The 18,197-nt window shown below is 36.3% G+C and overlaps 1 protein-coding gene across 5 annotated transcripts in view; it reads right to left on the minus strand.

The window, feature by feature from the left end:
* Positions 1–18,197, minus strand: part of AGO3 (argonaute RISC catalytic component 3) — a 139,386-nt gene that overhangs the window by 80,784 nt on the left and 40,405 nt on the right. For 3 of the 5 annotated variants that reach the window (XM_054496081.2, XM_054496090.2, XM_054496110.2), the window contains 2 exons: positions 16,622–16,830; positions 15,351–15,487 (listed from right to left, as the gene is read on the minus strand). In XM_054496081.2, coding sequence (XP_054352056.1) covers positions 15,351–15,487; positions 16,622–16,830 — 346 coding nt within the window. Of the gene's footprint in view, positions 1–4,418; positions 4,498–6,215; positions 6,298–15,350; positions 15,488–16,621; positions 16,831–18,197 lie in introns of those variants that run through there. The other 2 variants (XM_063665906.1, XM_063665908.1) reach the window with 2 other exon arrangements.

Raw genomic sequence — 18,197 nt, forward strand, 5'->3', positions numbered from 1 at the left:
AAATCAAAATCGCGCAAAAGCAAAAAAGGAAATGTAAGCAAGTAAGATGGTCAGTGCAATATTTCTCATTATTTTTCATAGCATTTTATTGGCAATTAATAAACCCTTGTTGCAGCCTTTATGGAAAACAGTATGGAGGTTCCTCAAAAAATTAAAAATAGAACTACTATATGATCTAGCAATCCCACTTCAGGGACTACATGCAAAGTAAATAAAATCACTGTCTCAAGGAGACCCCTGCACTCCCATGTTCACTGCAGCATTATTCACAACAGCCAAGATATGGAAATAACCTAAGCGACCATCGACAGACAAATGGATAAAAAGAATGTGGTATATACATTAAATGGAATATTATTTAGCCTTTAAAAGAAGGAAGTCTTGTCATTTGTGACAACATGGATGAACCTGGAAGATATTATGTTAAATAAAATAAGCAAGACACAGAAAGACAAATACTGTATGATCTCACATGTGGAATCTAAGAAAGCTCAACTCACAGAAACAGAGGTTAGAATGGTAGTTACCCAGGGCTGAGGGCTGAGGCAAATGGTGAGATGTTGGTCAAAGCGTATAAACTTTCAGTTATAAGATGAGTAAGTTCTGGAGACCTAATGTACTGCATGGTGACTATAATTATTATTGTATACTTGAAATACGCTGAGAGTAAATTTCACGTTCTTATGTCTCTCACATATCTATGAGGTGATTGTTATATTAATTAGCTTGATTGTGGTAATCATTTCACAATGCATATGTAGTATCAAAAATCACATTGTATACCTCAAATACATGTAACTTTTGCTTGTTAATCATACCTGAATAAAGCTGGGGAAAAAATAAACCAACTTCAAATGTTAGGCTTTATTTCCATTTCATTAAGTTACCATAGGTCTTTTTCTTTTTTTTCTTCTTTGAGACAGAGTCTTGCTCTGTTGCCCAGGCTGGAGTACAGTGGCAAGATCTCGGCTCACTGCAACCTCCGCCTCCCAGGTTCAAGCGATTCTCCTGCCTTAGCCTCCTGAGTAGCTGGGATTACAGGTGTGCGCCACCATGCCCAGCTGATTTTTGTATTTTTAGTAGAGACGGGGTTTCACCATGTTGGTCAGGCTGGTCTCGAACTCCTGACCTCGTGATCTGCCCGCCTTGGCCTTCCAAAGTGCTGTGAGCTACCATGTCTGGCCCATAGGTCTTTTTTTTTTTAATCAATCTTATTTTTTTGCCTCCCAATAGCACAAGTTATACTTTGCTCACATAAACATACTCTCACATTTTTCTTAAATCTTTTTGGTCTATCTCTTCTCCCAACCCAGGCACCTTATTCCATTTCTCTTTTTTCTTCCTAAAAGGATCCAAAATCTTGAAATTGGTGTGTATTTGTCCCAATTGTTTTATAATTTTACTTTATTTGTATGTACCTAGTACATACTTTTGTTCTAAGTTTATATAAATAATAACATATCCTTTTGCTTTTTTTTTTTTTTTTTTTTTGAAACAGAGTCTTACTCTGTTGCCCAGGCTGGAGTGCAGTGGCGTGATCTCGGCTCACTGCAACCTCCGTCTCTTGGGTTCAAGAAATTCTCCTGCCTCAGCCTCCCTAGCAGCTGGGATTATAGGCATACGCCACCATGCCAGGCTAATTATTATTATTATTTTTTCTGAGACAGAATCTTGCTCTGTCGCCCAGGCCGGAGTGCAGTGGCATGATCTCGGCTCACTGCAACCTCTGCCTCCTGGGTTCAACTGATTCTCCGGCCTCAGCCTCCCAAGTAGCTGGGACTACAGGTGCGTGCCACCACGTCTGGCTGATTTTTCTATTTTTAGTAGAGATGGGGTTTCACCATGTTGACCAGGCTACTCTTGAACTCCTGACCTCAAGTGATCCACCTGTCTTGGCCTCCCAAAGTACTAGGGTTACAGGCATGAGCCACCGTGCCTGGCCCCTTTTGCTATTTACTCACCCCCAACATTTTCTTTCTTTTTTTTTTTTTTTTTGAGACGGAGTCTTACTCTGTTGCCCAGGCTGGAATACAGTGGCGCAATCTCAGCTCACTGCGACTTCTGCCTTCTGGGTTCAAGTGATTCTCCTGCCTCAGCCTCCTAAGTAGCTGGGATTACAGACGTGCACCATCACACCTGGTTAATTTCTGTATGTTTAGTAGAGACAGGGTTAAGCCATGTTGGCCAGGCTGGTCTCGAACTCCTGACCTCAAGTGATCCACCCGCCTTGGCCTCCCAAAGTGCTGGGATTACAGGTCTGAGCCACTAAGCCCAGCTCATTTTTTTTTTCTTTTTTCTTTTTTGAGGCAGAGTCTCAGTCTGTTGCCTAGGCTGGAGTACAGAGGTGTGACCTCAGCTCACTGCAACCTCCACCTCCTGGGTTCAAGTGATTCTCATGCCTCAACCTCCAAGTAGCTGGGATTATAGATGTGCACTACCACACCTGGCTAATTTTTGTATTTTTCGTAGAGATGGGGTTTTACCATGTAGGCCAGGCTGGTCTCGAACTCCTGGCCTCATATGATCTGAAGGCCTCTGCCTCCCAAAGTGCTAGGATTACAGGCATGAGCCATGATGTCTAGGTACAACATTATTTTAATAATTCACATTGATACATACAGATCTGGTTCATTCATTTAACTGTTATGTAGTACACCACAATATTATTTAACTATTTATGTGCTGTTTATTCATTCTGCTACTGATAGGAATTCAGGCTGCTTCCAATTTTCTGCTATTACATACAATGTTTCAAGCACACACGCAAGATACCTCTTTATGGGTTTTAAGTTATGCAATTTCATCTTTACTTCATCTCTTCTAGTTGAGAATTGCTCTCTGGGGTAGTTGTACCAAATGGTACTTCTACAAACAATGTGTGAGAGTTTCTTTTACTTCATCCTCACCAACATTTGGTATTTCATAAGATTTTTCTTTTCACCTTGCACTTTTTGCAAATCATAAGGCTTTTTAATTTTACAAATCTGATGCGTACAAAATGGTAACACTGATTTCACTTGCAAGTTCTTGATTATTAATGAATGAGAATCTTTTCATGTGTTTACTGGCTATATGTGTTTCCTATTTTGAGAACTACCTATTTTTCAATTCATCTGTTCTTATATTTTGTAAAGTTCTCAGTTATATGAGCTGCAAATTTTCTAATGTTTTTAACTTTATTGTTTCTTTTGCAATACACAAGTTTTAAATTTTGGTAGAGTTTATCAGTATTTTCCTTTGCAGTTTATACTTTGTACTTTGTTTGGTGTTAGGAATATTCTCTCATTTTTATCCTAAAAGAATTTTGAAGATTTGCTTTTCATATCTGGGATATAATTCACCTAGAAATAAATTTTGTGTCTAATGTAAGATGGATCTAATTTTTTTAAACAGTTAACTGTGTAAACACAATTTATTCAATATTCTACTCTTTCCCTACTGATCTGAAACACTACATCAGATATTTACAGTTTCCATAAACACATATGTGGCTCGTTTCTAGACTCTGCTTCATTAATCTGCCTGTCCCTGCACTTAAGCCATGTGGTATAACTGTTACAGTTTTACAGGAAGTAGGGCAATTTCTGCTTTATTTTTCTTTAAAATTCTATTGGTTTTTCTTAGTCACTTATTCTTCCATATAAATCTTAATATCAACTTATCAAGTGTTATACTATACCCTATTGGAATTTTATTTTATTTATGTTTTTTGAGACAGGGTCTAATTCTGTTGCCCAGGCTGGAGTACAGTGGTGAGATCACAGTTCACTGCAGCCTCAACTTCTGGGCTCAAGCGATTCTCCCAACTGAGCCTCTTGAGTAGCTGCCTGGCTAATTTTTTTGTCTTTTTTTAGCGACAGGGTCGCCATGTTGGTCAGAACTCCCAGGCTCAAGTGATCCTCCCACCTTGGCCTCCCAATGTGCTGGAAATACCGGCATACCCACCGTACCTGGCCCCCACTGGAATTTTAATTAAAACTACATTTATAGATTAATAAGGATAACGTGTTTCATTAAATTTTCTTAGATCTTTCAATAAAGTTTTATAATATCTTAGAGACCTCAGAAATCGTTTATTCCTGAGTACCTCATTTTCAATCCAAACTCTTGATCTCATTATACTTGTTAAAGCTCAGCTAAGATATCATATACTACTACAAATATTTCTCTGATTTTTCAGGCTCATTTGGATGCTCCTCTTCCTATGCTCTTGGATTTATTTATTCATTCTTTGTTTAATATGACCAAAAGTTGTGCTGGGCATAGAGGGTACACTGGTGAATAAAATGACAATCCCCTCATGGAGCTTTAGTTCTAATCGGAGAGACAGAACAATAAACACTCATAATTCAAGGTGATACATGCTATTATAGGGGAATTACACTGTGCTAAGGGAATACAGAAGAGAAATACCTAACTCAGACTTGGGGGATGGCTGGATTGGGGGAGAAGGGTGTCAAACACTGCTTCTCAAGGAAGTAACATGTAGACTGAAACCTGTAAGAAGAACAGAAGTTAGCAAACACAATAGTGACTAAAAATCATAGTACTGATATCCTTGTCTCTTGATTTTATTGAAAAAGCTCTCATTGTTTAACTGTGAAATCATCTACTTTTTGTTTCTTTTTTTAGAGATAGGGGTCTCACTCTGTTGCCCAGGCTGGAGTACAGTGGCTCAATTACAGCTCACTGCAGCCTGCAACTCCTGGGGCTTAGGCTATCCTCCTGCCTTAGCCTCCCAAGTAGTTGGGATCACAGGCGTGTGGATATGTTTCCCCTCTTGGCTTTTTTGACATCATGTTTGGTGTCTCATATTGCCTTGTAATAATCATTACTTGCTCACTAGTTCTTTCTTTCTTAAATGCTAGTATTCCTCGACGGCTTTATCCTCCTCTTTCCTGTTTCAATCTAAATACTATTCCTAAAGAGTTTTTCCACTTCTATAGTTTCAAATATGGATTTACGTACTGAAGAGTCCCAACACTCTTACTTTCAGCTCCCACCATTATAGATTTTCATACCTAAATTTCTAAATATACACTAGATATGTCTATCTATATGTTCCACAGAATCCTCAAGCTTTGGACATGTTAACATTGATACATGGTGTATACTGCTAACTAACCAGCAATAGCAGATCTACCTCCATATTCAGTTGACAGTACCACCATTCATACCTGGCAGAAAACTCAGAGTCAGTACTCTGAATGTACATTGGAGAGTATGACCTTCTTGGGGGCCGGTTTATATTATGGCAGTCACTGTACCTGAAAGTTGTTTCAAGGGCTGAATAATCACAGAAAATTTCAGACCAGGTGTGGAGGGTTGTTTTTCTTTTTATTTATTTATTTTTGAGATGGGGCCTTGCTTTGTCACTGCTGGAATGCAGTGGCACAATCATGGCTCACCACAGCCTTGATATCCTGGGCTCAAGCCACCCTCCCATCTTAGCCTCCCTAGCAGCTGGGACTACAAGTACGCACCACACCTAGCTAATTTTTTTCTTTTTTTTTTTTTTGGTAGAGATCAGGTCTCACTATGTTGTTCAGCCTGATCTCAAACTCCTGATCTCAAGTGATCCTCCCGCTTTGCCCTCCCAAAGTGCTGGGATTACAAGTGTAAGCCACCATGGCAGGTGTTGTTTTTAATGTGTCAACTTGCTAGGTTACCAGCTGCCATTTGTTTAATCAAACACTAATCTAGGTGTTGCTATGAAGGTATTTTGTAGATGTAATTAAAATCCATAATCCGTTGACTTTAAGTAAGGGAGATTATCCTGAATAATGTGGATGGGCCTGATTCAATTAGGTGAAAGGTCTTAAAAGTAGGGCTGAAGCTTCCCTGAGAGCAAGAAATTCCACCTATAGGTAACTGCTTCAGCCCATGCCTGAATTTCCCTGCCCTTCCTGACAGCCTGCCCCAAAAATTTCAGACTTGCCTAGCTAGCCCCTACAATTGCACAAACCCTCTCTCTATACTTCCTACTGGTTCTGCTTCTCTAGTTGAACCTTGACTGATATGCCAGGCTTGTAGTTTATTTGCAAAAACAATTCTTTCAAAAATCTAGGAAAGCTCTGGTCTATTTTTTTCCAATCAGTTCCATGTACCAGTACTACACCCAAAGTTTTTTTTTTTTTCTGGACATGGTTCTTAAACCTATTTTTTCAGCTTAATCCTTCCTCTCCATCCCACATTAGACCATCACCATCTCTTACCTGAACTAGTGATTGAAAAGCCTCCTAACTGGCTTCTCAGATTAGTTTTTTCTCCTCTATCTATTCTCCACACTGCTGCCAGAGGTCTCTTTCTGGAAAACAAATATGATCATGTCACTATCCTTCTTAAAAACCTTTGAAGTATCCCTATCTAAAGGATAGAGAGAAATTTTTTCTATTTCATTGATTTGTTTTTATCTTTGATTTCTTTCTATTCTCTTTGCATTTAATTTTCTGTGATTTTTCTAACTTGTTGAAAATGAATGCTCATGTCACTGAAGCTTTTTTCTTTTATAATAGGCATTTAAAGTTTTAAATTCTCTCTAAGCATTGCTTTAGCTGATCATACCAGTTCTGATATGTATTGTATTCATTGTCCTTCAGTTCAAAATTTTCTTTGTGATTTCTTTAAACAAGTGGTTATTTAGAAATCATTTCTTTATTTTTTAATAGAGATGGGGTCTCACTATGTTGCCCAGGCTGGTCTCAAACTTCTAGGCTCAAGTGATTCTCCCACCTTGGCCTCCCAAAGTGCTAGGATTACAGGCGTAAGCTACCACACCCGGCCTAGAAATTATTTCTTAATAATTTTCAAAGCTGGACTTCAAGTTCTAGTAGGAACATAACAGCAATTTAGTTCCAAATTTTCCCATCTTTCTCCTAGAACCTGTACAGAGCAACAAAAACAATGTTAAAAACAAAAAATACCATATATCTTTAGTGAAACTAGGGGATAATAAAAACCTAAAAATGCCAACTTATAAGTAAATATGACCCAAAGTACTTGAGACTAAAAGAAGCCACATCTGAGCATGAGAGAATGACAAGAAGTATAAAGGAATCTGGTGGGGGAATAGTACATCTTTACTCCCAGAAAGAAAAGAATCTATCCCAAGTGGGAACTACAATGTTTAGAACTGAGATTAAATGGGGGATTCTCAGAAGGAGGTAAGGAAAAGAGGTGTAGAAAGTGGCAGAACAATAAGTGGAGGGTGGTTTGGAAGTGACAGATCTCAGAAAGGACCACCCTTTTACAAGTGAGGCATGCTCTTTTGTAATTTCTTCTTTTGAAGTAGTTTCAAACTTACAGAAAAGTTATAAGAATAGTACAAAGAACTGTTGTATACCTGTCACAAATTCTTTAATTGTTAACATTTGAGGCAGGCAATTTAAAGGGTAGGAGGTGCATCCCTTGGTAGCAGAACTAGTCAGGACCTGGGGAACTCATGGCTGGTAGTTCACATTACTTAAACCCCTTAAGTTACTGAGAGGCATAGGAGATGTGGCTGCATTTTGAAGAAAGAGTCCAGCAGAACAATGGAGGAGAGAGGCCTTGAGCACAGAAACCTGGAAAACTATCTTGTTCCGAAGGTGTTCCTAATGTTCCTAACACCCTTAAGTCCCTTCTAACAGATGGTTTGGGAAACTCATCTCATGCCAATATAAGCAACAAAAAAGTGAAGTATCCATACAATAATACCATAGAAAAAAATGTAAAAAGGCACCGCGACATCTCTGACAAAGAAAACTCAATAGACAATATCATCACAAAGCAGAGGAAAATTAAAACCCTACTTTTTACTCACACTGAAAAATTCCTAATGCAGTTATGAAGAAAAAGTTCAGAGCAGAAATTTAGAAACTCAAGGAGGAACTAACCAGTCAACAGGAGTTGTAGTGAAACAAGCACGGCAGAACTCAGAAAACAAATGGAAGAAAAATAATTTTAAGAATTAAAAAGATGAAGACTAAAATGCAATGAGCACATGGTAAAAATATACAACACCAAAGGCACAGTAAGAAGCATGTAGGATAGAAATTTTTTAAAAGTAAATAAAATGATGGATATAAAACTGACCCAAAATGGTCAACTAAGAAAACATCTAGTAATTTTACTGATGTCACTTAACAAAATAATTTCTAAATTATTTGGTATTTGGAAGAAATACTTTCAGCAATCACACACAAAAAAGCACACTCCTAAGAAAAACAAAATCAAGCTGGCATCATACTTCTCTATTGAAAAGTCAATGCCAGAAGACAGTGGAAAAATACCTACAAGGTATACTCAAGAAAAAAGTGTGAGCCAACAATTCCACATCTAGCCAAACAGTCCTTCAGGAATAAGGCTACAGATAACTCAGGCCTTATTCATATGAGCATTTCTTGAAGAAACAACTTGAGGACAAACTGAAACCAACAAATGACCAGAAAAATTTCAGCAAAAGGACTGGCAGTGAGCAACAATACATTTAATTGCAGATTTAAGATTGAAAACAAATGGAATGAAACTGTTACATGGTCTAAGAATGTAGGAATTCAAATAAATGAATATATACAAATAAATGTTAAGAGTAGAATATATAAAAAGTAGAATAAGCTCAATGACTGCACCTTATGTGCAACAGGTAGGAGTCAAAGTTGAAAGTCAATCAGTAAAAACTTAAGCAACATGAAAGAATAAAATTATAAAGGGCAATAAAATAATACTATATTGGCTAAAACTAGTAGAAAGAAGGGAAGAGAATAAAGCTAATGTAATTGTTACTCAATTAAGGGAAACAAAAGACTGCTTTAAAACAGAGGAAGACAGGTATCACATGAAGGTATAAGTATAAAGATAACCACTGGGGAAAATCTTCCTAATATGAGGACTACCATTTAAAAAGCACAGAAAACAAAACACTCAAAGTTTCAAAATATATACAAACGTAAAAAATGGCATAAAATAATTTTACAAAACCATGACCAATGTTTGTGTCTTGATAGGAAGATATGTCCTTCCTAGCTATATCTGGCTTAATTCATCCACTAAACAGAAAAAAAGCTTTAAACTGACCCACAAAGCAAACCATTCTATGCTGTCATCAAGATATACCTGAAAAAAAAAGTTAAAGGATAGGATAAAGTTCACAAAAGCATGAAGTGCAATCCTTTTATTAGATAATGTATAATTTTGGTCAAAAAGTACAAAAAGAAAGTCACTCATCATAGAAAAGTTATAATTCATAACGAAAACAGATATGAACATATGTGCTTCTAATAATACAGTAGCAACATTCAGAAAATGGAAATTATAGGAGATAAAAGAAGAAACAGAAAGATATTAATAATAGGAAATTTATTTATCCTAGTGTGAGAGAACAAAAAACAAAACTAAGGAAATAAATGACATAAGCAACATAATCAAACTGGTAGCTCTGATGGATATTTCACTCTAACCTAATATATGAATATACCTTATTTTCACAGAGCCACAAAAATTGACCATATATTGGGCTACAAAAAATACCTCTGCAAACTCTAAAAGGAAAAATACAAACCTCATTTTTTTTTTTTTTTGAGAAGGAGTCTCACTCTGTCCCAAGGCTGGAGTGCAGCGGCACGATCTCGGCTCACTGCAAGCTCCGCCTCCTGGGTTCACGCCATTTTCCCGCCTCAGCCTCCAGAGTAGCTGGGACTACAGGTGCCCACCACCACGCCCAGCTAATTTTTTGTATTTTTAGTAGAGATGGGGTTTCACCGTGTTAGCCGGGATGGTCTCGATCTCCTGACCTCGTGATCCGCCCACCTTGCCCTCCCAAAGTGCTGGGATTACAGGCGTGAGCCACCGTGCCCAGCCACAAACAACATTTTTTAACAACACAATGAAACTAGAAATTCATAACAAATCCAGAAAACAGAAAGATCTTCAATCTGAAAATCTGAAAAGTCTCTCAAACAATATTTCAAGCACAGAGGAAATACAAATGAAATTTGTGGAGTTTCTAGAAAATATTATAATACGTATTTCTAGTTTCTAGAATATAATAAAAATACTACATATTAGAAGCTTTGTAATACAGCTAAAACAGTGATTACCAGAAAAATAATTGTTTTAAATATTTCCACCAACAAAATGAAAGTACATGTTACTAATCTAGCTAAAATAGATAGAAAAACAACTTTTAAGAATAATTCCCATTGTCAGCAAGGCCTTACTTTCCTCAACATCAGTATTGTGTCCTAATCACGGACCAGAGAACTGAGCCTCCAGAATTCCCAGGAAGCTGCTCTATCCTCAAAGAATAGTAAGACTGTTGTAACTTGCTCTGTCTGTAAACACACTTCAGGAAGGAAGAGGAAGTTGGCAGATATATTTTCAAATGATCTTCAACACAATTCTTGAGAGTTTTCTAGTGAGTTTAACGTTAATAAAAAAAAAATTGTTTTCAGGCCAGGTGTGGTGGCTCATGCCTGTAATCCCAGCACTTTGGGAGGCCGAGGGAGGTGGATCACCTGAGGTCAGGAATTCGAGACCAGCCTGACCAACATGGTGAAACCCCATCTTTACTAAAAATACAAAAAAATTAGTTGGGCGTCATGGCATGCATCTGTAATCCCAGCTACTTGGGAGGCTGAGGCAGGACAATCGCTTGAACCAGGGAGGCGGAGGTTGCAGTGAGTTGAGATTGAGCCACTACACTCCAGCCTGGGTGACAAGAGCGAAACTCAAAAAAAAAAAAAAAATTGTGTCAAGAAATTTGGGTACCTTACTTCTCTAGAAAGAGTTCATCAAGATTTTATTTCATTGATTCAAGTATTTAAGTTGAAGTACTAAATATATACCTGAGCTAGAATAATAGAAAATATTCTTTATTATAGGTTTCAGTAATTCATTAATTGGGAAGAATATGTTACCAAAAAAGAAGTCAGGGCATAGGAAAAAAGGTTAAGGATTAAAGTATTTAATTAAACAATCAGCATTCATTAACTATACTTTGTTCTTAATCAGAAAGCACTCAATAAATACATTTTGTTTTCTAAAATAAATATTTATGATGCTATAACATCTTTTTTTTAGTTTTTTGATAAAAAGTAATAGATGCTTATTGTTGAAAGCTTGAAAAAGATGGAGAAAAATAAATACCACTGAATTTCACTACCTGAAAAAAAAGTAAAAAGAACAAAGCATACATATGCAAAATAACAAACTGGGAAAACCACAGAAATACACAGAATTTCAAAAATTAATAGAAACTGGCTGGCCATGGTGGCACATGCCTGTAATCCCAGCACTTTGGGAGGCCAAGGCAGGCAGATCTCTTGAGACCAGGAGTTCGAGACCAGCCTGGGCAACATGGTGAAATCTTGTCTCTACAAAAAATACAAAAATTAGCCAGGTGTGGTGACATGTGTCTGTAGTCCCAGCTGCTCAGGAGGCTGTAGTGGGAAGATTGCTTGACCCTGGGAGGTGGAGGGTGCAGTGAGCCAAGATTACACCACTGCATTCCAGCCTGGGTGACAAAGCAAGACCCTGTCTCAAAAAAAAAAAAATCATAATAACAATAGAAACTACTTTGTAAAACTCTGTATAATTAAATTACATATGAATAAAATAATTTTCCAGTAAAATGTGAGCTACCAAAAGTGAACCTAAACAGCCTGAACAGACTTTTTTTTTTTTAATTAAAAAAAATTTTTATGGGTACATAGTAGATGTATATATCTATGGGTTACATGAGCTTTTGATACAGGCATATAATGCATAATAATCAGATCAGGGTAAATGGGGTATCCATTACCTCAAGCATTTATCCTTTCTTTATGTTACCAACAATCCAATTATATTTTTAGTCATTTTTAAATGTACGATAAATTATTAGACTGATTTTCACAAAATAAATGAGGGAAGTTTTAAAACAGCTACCTAGCAAACCAAACCAAACCAAACAAAAAACAGCAGGTCACAAGGTTTTATAGGGGAATTCTACGAAATCATAAAACAGCTGATAATATCAATACTATTTTAAAACTGTTATACATTTTAGAAAACGGAAAACTTCTGAATTTTTAAGGAAATAATACCAAAACTTGACAAAGATTGTACAAAAAGGGAAGGCTGCAGATTAATCTGACTTTTGCATGTTAATTTATAAAAGGAAAGTATTAGCAAACAGAATCCAGCATCAATTAAAAGAATCTAGGAGTGCTGGTTTGGTTCAATGTTTGTTAAAAATAAGAGAAATATCACATCATCAGCTCCATAGATGCTGAAAAGGCATCTGACAAAATTTAACACATACTCTTGATAAACGTACTTAATAAAATAAGAAACAGACATTCCTTAATATGACAATGTATACATACAATACTTAATGCTTCTAGAGCAAGAAAGAAAAAGGATGCACATTAATCACTACTATTTAATCCTACCCTGTCTAGTCTATATAATCTGATAAAAAAATTAGAGGTATAAAAATCCAAAGGAAGAGGTAAACTTATCACTAGTTGCAGGTGATGATTATAACCTAGAAGCCCCAATAAAATCACTTGAAAAAAATACCACAAACAATAATGAAATTCAATAACACAGAAAGAGGGAAAGTATACAGAAATCAAAAGCCTGAATATATGTAAGCAATAACCAGTTAGTATCTATAAACCCATTTAATAGCAACAAAAAGGAGAAAATATCCTGGAATAACAAGAAATGGCCTGGGTGCAGTGGCTCACGCCTGTAATCCCAGCACTCTGGCAGGCTGAGGTGGGTGGATCACCTGAGGTCAGGGGTTCGAGACCAGCCTGACCAACATGGTGAAACCCCATCTCTACTAAAAATACAAAATTAGCTGGGTGTGGTGGTGCATGCCTGTAATCACAGTTGCTTGGGAGGCTGAGGCATGAGAATTGCTTGAACCTGGGAGGCGGAGGTGGCCTTGAGCCGAGATCACTCCATTGTAGTCCAGAGCGAAACTCTGTCTCAAAAAAAAGAAAGAAAAAAGAAAAGAAAGAAAAAAAAAGAAATGTGCAAAATTTATGTGAAGAAAGCTTTAAGATCTCTTGAAAATGAAAGTAATCTTAAACAAATAGAAAGACATAGTATATTCTTTGACAGAAAAGACAACACCTTAAAGATGCCAATTTGTCCTAACTTAATTTATAAATCTGATAGGATCTCAATAAAAATAACAATCTGTTCTCTCCCACTCACTGAATCTAAACAAGGAATTTCTAAAGCTTATACATAAGAATGGCCTGGAAAACCCTGAAAAGAGAAAAATGGGACTAGTCCCATCTGATATTAAAAGTCATAAAAGAAATGACTGACCAATACATATGTATGTGTGTACACACCAACATACAAACAAACTTCTGCATGGCAAAAAAAAAAAAACTCCACAATACCAAAAGTCAAAAGACAAATAGCAACCTAGGTAAAATATCTGCAATTCATGACAGATGAAGAGCTAACTTCCTTAATTTAGAAAGCATTCTCAGTAAATAAGAAGACCAAAAATCTAATAGAAAAAAAAGGGCAAAAGATATAAACTAGCAGTTCATTAAAAAAGAAACACAAGTGGCCCTTATATTTGTGAAAAGGTAGTCAAATACAAATTAAGAAGACACACGAAAACTATTTCTTGCAAATCTAATTGACGAAAATCTAAGAGTTTGATGATTCTAGTGGCAAAGATATAAGGAAACTGGTATCCTTATATTAATACATTTAATATCCAAATATTAATACATTTGCCCTTAACTCATCAGTCTAACCTCCAGGAATTTATCTTACAGACATATCTTAATATACATAAAATGATGTAAAATAGAAAACAGTTAAAAATAACCCTAGTATACATCTAAAGAAAACTGGTTAAATATATCCCCTCCTCAATCATATATTACACAATGGTAGGTGCAGCTGAAAAAATGAGGAAACTATACCCTAATCTGGAAGGATCCAGGGATCCTTGGAGGAATGTCTAATTTCAGGTACTGGGCAGGAAATATAAGATGAGCAAGGAATATCCTGCTGTGCCCGAAAGCAAGAAAGCTTTCAAACATTTACGAATTATCAACAGGACACTGAGCTTTTCCACAGAAAAATTCCACCTAATGCAAAAAGAATAACAGAAAAATTACCAGTTCGTAATCCCTAGTGAAATAAATAATTTGGGTCACAACGATCAGTGAACAGAACATTAGCAATTCAAGGTTAATTAAGAAATTTACAATGGAAAGATCTCTGAATCTACTGATTAATCTCTGAACCTAGAGACTGATTTTTGAATCACTAAAATTGGGACCACTAGATACTGTGTTTCCTAATATGACACGACATAAAGCACTTAAGCATTTTGCACCAGAATGGAATGAAACTTCTAAGTTAACATTCATTTTCAGAAAAAACAGGGGATAGAGGAACAAGGTAATAACACAAGAAAACAAAAAGACAAAATCAGATTTGAACATATTCTACAGAACAAGTGACCGAGTTTTTGTAAAATGTCAATGGCACAAAGAAACAAGAAAACAGGGAAGGAAATGGGACTACTAGATCGCAAAAGGCACAATAATCAAATGTGATGTGTGGATCTTGTTTGGATTCTGATTAGAACCAGCTAACAAGAAAAAGGCATATTTCAGACAATCAGGGAAATCTGATTATGGACAGGTATTAGAGGGTACAAATAAATGCTTGTTTATAATTTTCCTACATATGATAATGACATTGCTGCTATAAGAAAATATCCATAGTTTTAGAGGTACACATTGAAGTAATAGGGACAAAATAACATGCTGTCTGGAATTAGATTCAAAACCACTACTGCAGAGGAAGAAATGTACTCGAATTACGCAAAGGTAGAAAAATTCTGACAATCTGAGTAATGGCTACCTATATGGTAGTTCATCATACTACTCTCTCTGCTTTTATATAAGCTTGAAAATATTGTGTAAGACCTAAAAACAAGAATACAATTAGCATCACATTAAGACCAGCAGTAGGTATAACATCTGGGGGTCACCATGCCCAACAGAATTATCTTTCTTAAAATATATATTTCATAATAAAATGTTGGCTTAGAGTTAAAAGGGCAAAAGCGAGTTATAATAGAAGATTGCTCAGATAATCATCAGGGCTTCTAAATCTGTCTTCATGTGCTTGCTTCATGTTTAGCAGCATTCCAAGATAAGTTCTACAGGCTTTCTAAATGAAATGTAATAAAAATATAAAGGTTTTTCCAGTAGATCATAATACATGTCAAAATATTACTTCGAGACACCAGTATGTATAATTATACATAAAATTTATGTACACACATCATACAGAAATCCACCACCCAATACAGAATATGGCTTTAGTTCCCTTACCATCAATATTAAGCATCATTTTCCACATGGCAGGCCGAACAGACTGATGGAATCCAAACCACACTTCCCTGCCCCCTCCCAGAGGGTGGTCATATCCTTCTGGAGCGGAGAAAAATGAACGCCCCACAGGCGTGTATCTACAAAAATTAAAATGGCATGTTCAATCCTTTCCTTCTCATGCAAGTATTTAAATCTGCAGAAAAGGGGAGACTAGAGCACAATTAACATAATGATGCTTATCGTTATGAATAGATGAAACTAAACATGTTCCAAATTTGAGAAAGCAAAAAGTATCCACTCTAAATGGAAAAAAATCTACTTAAATTTTCCTTTCTCAAAACTGTTGGTTGAAATAAGAATAAATTTTATTTAAAATAATTTCTTAAAAGTAGGTTTTAAAAAGTTAACAGTTCCGACCTTAAAAATGTTAACAAGTAAATAATTATTGAACAAAAAGCTATTTCTATAAATGTGTTTGCAAGACATACTATTTTTCTTTTAAAAAAACCATACTGAGTCAGGTGTGAGGGCTCACACCTGTAATCCGAGCACTTTGGGAGGCTAAGGTGAGAGGATTACTTGAGTCCAGGAGTTTGAAACCAGCCTGGGCAACATAGGGAGATTACATCTCTACAAAAAAAAAAAAAATTTTTTTTTAATTAGTCAGGCATGATGGTGCATGCCTGTGGTCCCAGCTACTCAGAAGGCTGAGGTAGGAGGATTGCTTAGGCCTGGGAGGTTGAGGCTGCAGTGAGCCATGACTGTGCCACTGCACTACAGCCTGGGCGACAGAGTGAGACCATGTCTCAAAAAAAACCCAACCAAACAATAAAAAATACACTGGTACACATGCGCTCACATACAGGAGCATACCCTACACAAGTGAGGTCCTAGGATTATTAAAAAAAGCAATTCAACACAATTTGATATTGTTGTATAAACAGTGAAATTACTTTTAAAACAAGATAACTAAATAAATACATCTGAAAATAGATCTGTTAAGACTTTTAGATCCTAAGAGAAAGGGTGAGATATTTTTCTATAAAATTATTCATGAGACTAGCTAAGCTAATGATGTATAGTTACTTGCAAAAGCCAGGTAATTTTCTGTAATGTACTCCTGTCAATGAATTTGTATGGATGCTATTCTTGTTCAACATTTCAGTTGAACAATCAAAATATATGACAAATAAAGGTTTAACCAAGGGAAGCCTGCACAATTCATTCTTGGGAGTTTAAAATCTAAAGAGAAAAAAAGCAGAAGCACCCACTTCATGGAGGGCAGATGTCGTAGCACCACATCAACGGCATGGACAGGGTTAGTGCTGATTGGCTTGTCTAATTCCAGTGGCTCAGGCAAGGTCCGTCCTGTCAGTACTTCATGCAGTAGGTGCCAACTCACCCGAGAGACAAATTTGATCGACACCTTGAAAGGTCGATCTTTTCCACCTTCCCCAGGTAAAGTAACGTCTAAATCTACCTGTTGATGGGAAAAGAGTCAACTGGTAAATGTTGAAAAAGATAAATACAATTATTTTAGATTTAACTTATAAAAATATCTAAGAGAAAACATGGCAAAAATAAAAAAGTCAATAGACTAAAATATACCATTTTTTTTTTTGTAGATAAAATTTAAATAACATAGTTACTCGTGCCAGCATTATGTGTCATTGCAAAATACTGGAAACTACCCTAAATGCTCCAACATTTATGCAGCTATGAAAAAAGAATGAGGAAAATCTCTTGAAACTGCCATGGAATAAATTTCCAAGCTATACTATTAAGTGACAAAAGCAAAGTACAAAAGATTACAAATATTATGACATCTTTTGTGTGAGAAAGGAGGAAAATATTCACATATCTGCTTACTTCTGCAGAAAGAAACATAGGAAGCATGAACCAGAAACAAAGAAACTAGTTACTTTCAAAGGATGGGAGGGAATGGACTGGAAAAAATAAGGACAGAACAATTCTGAGTATATGTTTTGGTATACTTTTGAAATTTGGAAGCATATTAAAGTTCTACATATTAAAAAAAAAAAAAAAAGGCCAGGCGCAGTGGCTCACGCATGTAATCCCAGCACTTTGGGAGGCTGAGGCAGGCTGATCACTTGAGGTTAGGAGTTCGAGACCAGCTTGGCCAACATGGTGAAACTCTGTCTCTACTAAAAATACAAAATTAGCTGGGTGTGGTGGTGCATGCCTGTAATCCCAGCTACTCGGGAGGCTGAGGCACGAGAATCATTTGAACTCAGGAGGCAGAGGGTGCAGTGAGCCAAGATCGCACCACTGTGTTCCAGCCTGGGCAACAGAGCGAGACTCAAAAAAAAATAAATAAATAAATAAAATAAATATATATTATATATTTATAAATTTATATATTATTTATAAATTTATAATTTATAATATAAATTTACATATTATTTATAATTTATATATTTAGAATAATATATATTTTTATATATTATATATAAAAATATATATATAATAAAAAATATATATATATATATATATTTAGGCCGGGTATGGTGGCTTACTCCTGTAATCCCAGCACTTTGGGACCCTGAGGCAGGAGGACTGCTTAAGCCAGGGAATTTTAAACCAACCCAGGCAACAGAGCAAGACCTAGTCTCTACAAAAAATTAAATTAGCCAGGTGTGGTGGTGCACACCTGTGGTCCTAGCTGCTTGGGAGGCTGAGGCAGTAGGATCGTTTGAGCCTGAGAGGTTGAGGCTGCAGTGAGCCGTGAGTGTGCCAATGAACTCCAGCTTGGGTTACAGAGCAAGACCCTGTCTAAATAAATAAATAAATTTATTTAGACCCGGTCTAAATAAATAAATAAATAAA

The sequence above is a fragment of the Pongo pygmaeus genome, chromosome 1 (assembly GCF_028885625.2).
Source record: "Pongo pygmaeus isolate AG05252 chromosome 1, NHGRI_mPonPyg2-v2.0_pri, whole genome shotgun sequence".
Classification (NCBI taxonomy): Eukaryota; Metazoa; Chordata; class Mammalia; order Primates; family Hominidae; genus Pongo; species Pongo pygmaeus.